The sequence below is a fragment of the Bombus fervidus genome, chromosome 9, assembly GCF_041682495.2.
Source record: "Bombus fervidus isolate BK054 chromosome 9, iyBomFerv1, whole genome shotgun sequence".
In the NCBI taxonomy this organism is placed as follows: domain Eukaryota; kingdom Metazoa; phylum Arthropoda; class Insecta; order Hymenoptera; family Apidae; genus Bombus; species Bombus fervidus.
This window is the reverse complement of record NC_091525.1, coordinates 13,194,909-13,204,201: the sequence shown is the minus strand read 5'-3', so window position 1 is coordinate 13,204,201 and position 9,293 is coordinate 13,194,909. Positions and strand designations below refer to the sequence as shown.

The following is a 9,293-nucleotide window of genomic DNA, read 5'->3' as shown; positions in this document are numbered from 1 at the left end:
ATTGTGTTTTTGCATTCAGTCAAATTGTGCGCTAGATTTTTAAATAATTAATACATAAAAAGTTATTAAAGCTTTTATATGTACTTAATATTATTCATTTGTACAATATATAGGTACGAATAATTTCCTAGTTTTTTATATTCATGAAATAAGTAGAAAACTATATTATTATAAAATAGTTAATTTATTATTACTTTTCAGTTGAACATTAGATGAATGAAAATAGAATAACAAAGAGCCATCTGCTAACTATAATATTTCTATTTGTACATTTATTGAACTTTGTTAAAAATATAATTCAACTTAATACATTTTCACCATTTTTAGATGAGAACATTAAATAGATTTTTTTACTTAATTCTGGGCCAACTTTACGTACAGTTGTAAGAGGTCCAGCTGCTCTTCTAATCTGTAAAGTATTAAAAATATATTTATGAAATGTAAGTAAAAATAACAGTATTAAACTATAATCTTTCTTTAATTTATTGTATACATAAATTATTTTTTTGAAAGCTCATCTTATTTGAAACATTGTAATAAATGTTTTTTATTTACCGGAATATCTTTCAACAAATTTACTCCTTCAGTATCTGTACAGTTCATATAAGCCTGGAAAAAAGGAAAAGAAAGATAGTAAAAGGAAATAATTCATATATTTGGTATATATCAATATTTACTTCTATCAAATTTGCAGGGCTTGGATACACAGAACAAATTGCTTCTGCAATTTCAAGACTGCTCAAATTAAATTGACAAAGCTGCTGTTGCCATAATCTTTTCAATCCATTTCCATTTTTATCTACTTTAACAGTGTTTCTATTATCTCCCATTACATACCAATCAAATTTATTTGTTAAATTTTTATTCTTTTCTGATTTATGTGGTATCTCTGCTATAGCTTTTGTATATTGATATATCATTAATGCTAAATCTTGAGAGTTGTTAATTAATCTACTGCTACAATCTGAAATAATTTGTATTTCATTGAGACATGTTTCAAGATGTTTCCTTGATATTGTGTGAGGATATGTAGACATTTGATGATACTTTTCGATATAGGTTTTCTTTTCTGTTCTACTTTCCTTTGAATTTCTTCTTTGTTCTTTACATGCAAAATAATGCTCTATTCCAAAAATTACGAGTGTTATTTTGTAATCTGGTAATGAAGATTTAATGCTAGAGATAGATGTACAAAAGCTACCATCTGTTACTTTTATTACTGCCTCATCCCAATTCCAAATTATCAATATTTGACTAATTTTTTCAACATCAGTTACTGTACATATTTTATTGGTGTCATCAATATAGCTATTTTCAATACTTCTTTTCCATGTAATGCTATTTGAAATAAATTCTGTTTTAAGAGTATATTTTACACCAGCATTTCTCAATGTATCTGTTATATCTGTAATAGGAGCAACATTTTTAATATCATTGTCAAGAACAACTTCTATAAATTTCATACATTCACCAGGTTTTATATCTTTTGATTTTTTAACTGCAATTGCTTTCAGTGCTTTTTCTCTCATTAAGTGCTCTTGTTTTTTTAATTTTTCCTCATTTAGTTCAATTCTACTTTTCTTTCTTATAGTACCTTTACCTTTCCTTTGTCTTTCTGTATTGCTACTCTTTTCATCTGAGTCAGATGAATTAGAAACATTGTACGAATATTTTCTAACATTATATTGTTTGAAATTTTTGCTATTGGCAGTATGTTTATCATCAGTCTGATATGATGATCCATTTATGTTAAAATTAGATGAACAGCTTGCAATGTCAATATTTTGTGAATTACTTACATTGTCTTCGTTAATAATATGATAAAAATTTATTGCAGGAAATTCAAAATCACTTGAATTATAATTATGAGATAAAGATTTACTATTCGAATTCGATTGAACGGATAAAGAAGATTCGTTTGAATCGCTTAAAACAACAACATCTGTAATCATTTTATTAAAGTATCTGTAAGAAAATTATACAAAATTTCTATAAGATTTAATTCACCTTTCTAATTAAGATTCAAATATCTGTATTTCAGAGTGTATATCACACAAACACACGTAACAGAAACGACAAAAGCTTATACGAATATACAGTGAATGTGATAAGGATAGATACAATCACCAATGAAATAATCTGACGATATATAACTCTGTGAAACTTTAAAAAAGATATTCTTTGATTGGCTGCTGCATTCTCACGGCAAGTTGCATGCACATATGCATATATGTATGTATATGTACATATAAGCATCGCTTTAGCATTCGTGTTTCGAGCTTCGGGCGTAGACCGGTTCTCTGGAGGTGTCGTTCATTTTCTAACTTCAGCGGAAATAATGACGTCATGAATGAAGAGTAGATGGCAAGTAGGTGATACATCGAAGTGATATGGGATTGTTTGTGTTGAAATTTTGATTTCCAATGTGACTGATTTTTCAAACAAACGTGTTGCTTTACGTGGATTTTATTAACGATCTATACATTTTCTTTTCAACTGTAAATTTTTCATGAAGGTAAGAAAATTATTACAGTTAATGTATTGTATCGCGAGCAGGAATTCTGTCTTGTATTGTACGCTATCTTCACCATTACTTAAAACTGCTTTCGTAGAGTAAGAGTTCTTGCGATATGTATGTAACATAAACAAATGTAACCGCCAGTACCGCCACTGACTCACTCTCACTCTATCCATCTATTTCACGCCGAGTCAGAATTCCTGGTATAGACCCTCCCTTGCATTCTGACCAGATTCGGCCCCGAACTGTGGCCAGAACACAAAGCAGTAGTGTATCTCATACTAAATATTTTCTATATGTGAATCTTTTGTGAATAATCAGACCTGACGCACCCTGATTTTTTCAAATATTCATATCTTCTAATCAAAGTTATATCGTCTAGTCGCTTTCGTTTTATAGATAAGTGGAAAAGTAGAATTTTATTCCATTAGTATTACTTATTATTTAAATAAATGTTACAAATATAATGATAATAAAAAAATAATTGATAAGGAAAAAGGTTTAATTTACGTTAGTTTGATAAATTATCTGTACTATATTATAAGAGCACAGGTAATATTGTATTATACTATAGAAATTTATTAATTATGTATTTGTGTATTACTATTTTGGTTTACAGAATTAATTTCTTTGAAATAACAAAAATGTCTGATCACTTTGGTCCAATAACTTTGAAATGGGATCCCAAGAATTTGGAGATCCGTACCATGTCTGTAGAAAAGACATTGGAACCCTTGGTTCTACAAGTTACTACGCTTGTAAATACAAAGGGTCCTAGCAAGAAAAAGAAAGGAAAATCAAAAAGGGCTAGTGCTTTAGTTGGAACTGTTGAGAAAGCAACTAGCAATTTTATTGAGAAAGGTGAACAAATAGCTTATGAAAATCCTGACATTACTGCAGAAATGTTAAGTGCTGTTGAGGAAGTAAAAAAGACAGGTGCTGCAATGAGCATTGCTGCTAGGTACTATATTTGTTTTATATTTTTCTAGTATATACAGAGAATGTTATGTAAATTTTAACGTTATTGTTAATTAATTACAGAGAGTTTTCTGAAGATCCTTGTTCTTCTTTAAAAAGAGGGAACATGGTTCGTGCAGCAAGGAACTTGTTATCTGCAGTAACACGTTTGCTTATTTTAGCAGATATGGTTGATGTGCATTTGTTGCTGAAATCACTTCATGTGGTAGAAGATGATTTAAAAAAATTGAAGAATGCATCTTCACAAGGAGAATTATTAGAAAACATAAAACAATTTGGGAGAAATGCATCAGAACTTATGAATCAAGCTGCAAAACGTCAGCAAGAGTTAAAAGATCCTCAATTAAGAGATGACTTAGCTGCAGCAAGAGCTGTTCTTAAAAAGCATTCTACTATGCTTCTTACTGCCTCCAAAGTTTATGTTCGACATCCTGAATTAGCTGCAGCAAAAGCAAACCGTGACTATGTTTTGAAGCAAGTATGTGAAGCTGTAAATACCATTAATGACGTAGCACAAGGAAAGACTCCAGTTGATAGCCAACATCCTTATGAAGGACCTGGAGAATTAGCTGCTGCATTAGATGATTTTGATGAAAGAATGGTAATGTCTCCACTTGCATATAATGAAGTACGTACAAGACCTAGTCTTGAGGAAAGGTTGGAAAGTATCATCAGTGGTGCTGCATTGATGGCGGATTCTTCATGCACTCGAGATGAACGCAGAGAACGCATTGTTGCAGAATGTAATGCAGTTAGGCAAGCACTTCAGGATTTGTTGAGTGAATATATGAATAATGTAAGTACTTCGTGGATTTTTGTACTTCCACGACTTAAACATATACTTTATATGTATATAAGTTATGTATACATACAATAACACATATTTAAATAAATTTTAATAATTGCAGCGATGTAGAGAAATTTAATATTATATTTATTTTATATAATTTATTTTAGTTTGTATCTTACTCTGTAACATATAGCATTTAAACGTACAATACGTAATGATGCATTTATATGATGCATTTATAAGAAAATATATACAAAAACAAATATATCCAGAAACACATTTAAAACACATAAATAATTATATTATTATTTATCACAATTGATTTATGTATGATTGGTATGTTCATTTTACTCATTTGTTTTTTATTTTTGATGACTGCAGTTACAGCTTGCTCGGGGTGGGAAACGGGTAAATATGAAAATCTTGTGTTATTATTCTTGCATATAATTTACAAATTAAGCAAGAAGTTTTTATATTATTAAAATATTTTCCACACATGATTTATATATTATTTAACAACGAGCACTAATCAAATAATTTTTAATAACTCAATGTACATTTTGCAGTTATCCTCTAAATTGCACAATTGTATATATTATGTAGATATATAAAATAGAAGACATTACAAAGCACCAAATGTAATATTTATATACATATAAATAATTACATATTCATAGAAACTAAATAAATAAAATAGTGTAGACAAATAGTTTATGGTTCAGACATAACTTAAGATTTGCAATGTAAAATTAAATAGATATAAAATTATTTTTAAGTTGATTTTAACTGTATACATATATATTTTTTATTTACAAGATTCTTTTCACAATGAAGCCAATCATTGCTTTCTTTATATCATACTACAATGTACTATAGTATATTACTATACTATATTATTTTTTATGTTTGCTTATGTACATAGCTTCTTTTGAGAAAGATTTATTTTCATTAAATTAAATAGAAGTATAATTTTCATAACTAGTATGTTAATTTGTAAGATATATATATATTAAAATACTTGCATTGAAAAAATATAGATACATCTAGATTAGAATACACCTCCCAAATAATAAAATAAAATAATCTCTTAGCTAATTATCATTTATCCTTTTAACAATTATTAAAAAAAAGAGTTCGATCTTACACTTTAATACTATTAGTAAAGAAATAGCTTAGATCTTACTTGAATGCTCATAAAACATTTGTTTTTATTGTTTCTATTTTTAATTGTACATGTATTTTAACAGATGGGTGTCAAGGAACAATCCGAAGGTTTAGAAAGAGCAATTGATCATATGTGCAGAAAAACTCGCGATCTTCGTAGACAATTACGAAAAGCTGTAGTAGATCATGTATCTGATAGTTTTTTGGAAACAAGTGTACCTTTATTGGTCCTCATTGAAGCTGCAAGAAATGGTCGTGATAAAGAAGTGGAAGAATATGCACTTGTTTTTACAGAGCATGCCAATAAGCTAGTTGAGGTATATTATTAAACTACATATATCTAAAATATTAATTTTATTATAATGACTTTAATATGATATTGACTGTTCAGGTTGCTAATTTAGTATGTAGTATGTCCGGAAACGAAGATGGTGTAAAAATGGTTCGATATGCGGCAGCACAAATTGGAAACCTGTGTCCACAAGTAATCAATGCAGCCCGTGTTCTTGCAGCTCGTAATCGATCTAAAGTAGCGTTAGATAATATGGAAGTATTTCGGCAAGCATGGGAGAATCAAGTAAGAGTATTAACAGAAGCTGTCGATGATATTACTACCATTGATGATTTCTTAGCTGTATCTGAAAATCATATCTTGGAAGACGTAAATAAATGTGTATTGGCATTACAAGAGGGTGATGCTGATACTTTAGATAGAACCGCGGGTGCAATCCGTGGACGATCTGCCAGAGTGTGTAACGTTGTTCAAGCGGAAATGGATAATTATGAGCCTTGTATCTATACGAAACGAGTTTTAGAAGCCGTGAAAGTTTTAAGGGAACAAGTGATGCCAAAATTTGCACAGAGAGTAGAGGTCGCGGTAGATGCATTGGGTAGTAATCCTGCTAAAGATGTGGATGAAAATGATTTTATAGATGCTTCGAGATTGGTTTATGACGGTGTTCGTGAAATTAGACGCGCCGTACTGATGAACAGAGTAAGAAAATGCACTTCTAGTTTGTATTCTTATTACTACATTCGCTTTATTTATATATGCTATATTTTAGGCGGATGAGGATTTGGATCCAGAAGACGTGGAACTTGATGAACATTATACATTAGAAACTCGTAGTAAATCGAGTGCACAAACTGGTGAACATGGTGTTGATGAATATCCAGAAATTAGCGGAATTACTACGGCTCGTGAAGCTATGCGTAAAATGCCAGAAGAAGATAAACAAAAAATCTTACAGCAAGTAGAATACTTCAAGAGTGAGAAACTAAAGTTCGATAAAGAAGTTGCCAAGTGGGACGATGCAGGAAACGATATTATTGTTCTTGCTAAGCACATGTGTATGATCATGATGGAAATGACTGATTTCACTAGAGGTCGTGGACCTTTAAAGACAACTATGGATGTCATCAACGCTGCAAAGAAAATTTCTGAAGCCGGGACTAAATTAGATAAATTAACGAGACAAATAGCAGATCAGTGTCCAGAAAGTTCTACTAAAAAAGATCTGTTAGCATACTTACAACGCATAGCATTATATTGTCATCAAATGAATATTACAAGCAAAGTTAAAGCAGACGTACAAAATATTAGTGGAGAATTAATTGTATCTGGACTTGATAGTGCAACTTCTCTCATTCAGGCAGCTAAAAATCTAATGAATGCAGTTGTACTAACTGTTAAGGCTTCGTATGTTGCATCAACCAAATATCCTCGACAATCTACAGTAACTGTAAGTACCTTTCATACATTAAAATTACTTCCTTGATTTCTGTATTTTACGTTTTAAACAAGTAAATTACATATATACGATTCGTATACTTAATTAATATTAATGTTAAAACTTTCTTACTGACTAACTATTGGATTTTGTAGTATGTAAGTATCTATGTAACAAATATATATTTACAGTTTTAAACATCGGAGAAACCATAATTATTATCTTCTTCATACATTCGTAATTGATATTTGTTCTGTTTATACAGTCTCCAATTGTTGTATGGAAAATGAAAGCACCAGAAAAGAAACCATTGGTACGTCCTGAAAGACCAGAAGAAGTCAGAGCAAAAGTACGTAAAGGTTCACAGAAAAAGGTGCAAAACCCGATACATGCACTTTCCGAATTTCAGAGTCCTACAGAAAGCGTTTAAGATTTTATGTGTAAGTAATTTAATAAAGATAGAGTCTAGTATACAGCATCACCTTTAAAAAATTGTATGAATAAAATGTTTTATTTTCTACTAAGTATAAAATTAAAACACAGAATCTATGTTTATTGTTAATTTATTGTCATGAAGTACAGGGTGCTCCAGCAATCGTGGTATAACCGGGCAGGAAGTAATTTCTCATATAAAAATAAATTAAAAGAGCAGAATAAGATTTTTGCATGTAAGGCTTCATTTTCAAGAAAAATGACCTAATTGTACTACCATTGTTGGAATATCTTGTATTTTTTGCAAACGAAATTCACAATTTGAACATTTCTATAATATTTAATTGTACAATAAAATTTGTATTATTAAGTATCAATTCTAGAGAAATGCTATCCTTTTTATTATTATTTATAAAAGATAAAAATTTAAATTAAACGCATAACAATTTTTTAATCAAATTTTATTAAGTGGTATTAAATGATAAGCGACGTATATATACTTACGTACGTACATACATACATACATAAGCTTATCAAAGATCTCATATTTTTGTTGTAATATCAAAAATTTGTATTGGACTGAAATTGGTAATTATTTTTCTGTTTTGTTAATATATAGATCACCCTATTCAACGATTTTATAACCAGCACACATTCTTATACATATCCAGCAATAAGGTCTCTAACAATAAAAAGATGTATAAGGCTGTTATTTTAAGTAATGTTAATAACAATTACAGGCCTTAAATTTTTGCTACTATGTTACACGGAGGTCAGTTTCTTACTATAATGAATTTTTTGACAATAATATTGATAAATACTTTGCTATGATTTTACAAAAAGAAAAAAACAACTAAGATACAAATAATAATGTCAACATTCTTCCAAGTGGTAATTATATTAATATTTCCAAGTAATCAATATGAGAGTATAAGAATTTATTTGTATAAATATATTTGATGTAACAAATTATACTTTTTCTATACATAAATCTTTTACTTATATAATTTAACTTTATATATCTGTCTTGCATACATGTTTTAATATATTTTACGTTTTCCTAGATAATTTGATTAAAAATTGGACTTTTTGTTATTCAATATCATATTCGTAATTAGGTGGAAGACGTGTTATTGTGTGTCAACAAAACTTGCATTAAAGCAATATAAATAAGACAGTATTGCATTGGAATAAAGAGACTGCAGATCAAAGTATTTAATGATTGTATATAAGTAAATATGATTATAATTATACATTTAAAAAAAATCTTCTTTATGATGATTTTATATTACCTATAGCATATAAGAAATAATTGTAAAAAAACTGATACCAATTTCATACTTGAGTGAAATATCATATTCGAAAAACAATTGAAATTTATTACATTTACAAATTTTGATTCTCTGGTTATTACAAAAATAACATGTTGTACGTGTGGAAAATACATAATAGAAATATATAATTGCGCTTAACATTATAATATGTATTGTTTTATTTGTATTAGTATAGTTATTGTAGTAAATGTTACATTGGAATATATTAAAAAGTTTGCAGAATATATGAAATAAAAACATTTCACATTTCATAGCTTTTAATGCAATATGTATTGGTATCAATTTTTTACTATTGTAAAACTGATACTAATTTATATAGAAATAATTGTAAGATTTAATTGTAGTTA

The 9,293-nt window shown here is 28.9% G+C and overlaps 2 protein-coding genes across 8 annotated transcripts; one reads left to right on the top strand and one right to left on the bottom strand.

Moving 5' to 3' along the window:
* Positions 1 to 243: 243 nt before the first annotated feature.
* Positions 244 to 2,085, bottom strand: Mms4 (Methyl methanesulfonate sensitivity 4). 3 transcript variants are annotated; one of them, XM_072010774.1, is made up of 4 exons: positions 1,466 to 2,085; positions 678 to 1,405; positions 556 to 609; positions 244 to 409 (listed from the first exon to the last, which is right to left on the bottom strand). In XM_072010774.1, exons 1-4 carry the CDS (start codon positions 1,950 to 1,952, stop codon positions 299 to 301), a joined length of 1,380 nt encoding a protein of 459 aa, XP_071866875.1. In that variant the 5' UTR covers positions 1,953 to 2,085; the 3' UTR covers positions 244 to 298. The 3 variants fall into 3 exon arrangements, with proteins under 3 accessions (XP_071866875.1, XP_071866876.1, XP_071866874.1); XM_072010775.1 differs by having other exon boundaries at positions 678 to 1,727; positions 1,800 to 2,083; XM_072010773.1 differs by having other exon boundaries at positions 678 to 2,080.
* Positions 2,086 to 2,288: 203 nt separating this feature from the next.
* Alpha-cat (catenin alpha) lies at positions 2,289 to 9,092 on the top strand. Of its 5 annotated transcripts, none has more exons than XM_072010757.1 (9): positions 2,289 to 2,515; positions 3,138 to 3,479; positions 3,560 to 4,292; positions 4,668 to 4,694; positions 5,534 to 5,767; positions 5,842 to 6,444; positions 6,515 to 7,192; positions 7,446 to 7,620; positions 7,763 to 9,092. In XM_072010757.1, exons 2-8 carry the CDS (start codon positions 3,163 to 3,165, stop codon positions 7,608 to 7,610), a joined length of 2,757 nt encoding a protein of 918 aa, XP_071866858.1. In that variant the 5' UTR covers positions 2,289 to 2,515; positions 3,138 to 3,162; the 3' UTR covers positions 7,611 to 7,620; positions 7,763 to 9,092. The 5 variants fall into 5 exon arrangements, with proteins under 5 accessions (XP_071866858.1, XP_071866857.1, XP_071866856.1 ...); XM_072010756.1 differs by having other exon boundaries at positions 7,758 to 9,092; XM_072010755.1 differs by having other exon boundaries at positions 2,290 to 2,515; positions 8,232 to 9,092.
* The last annotated feature ends 201 nt before the right edge of the window (positions 9,093 to 9,293 follow it).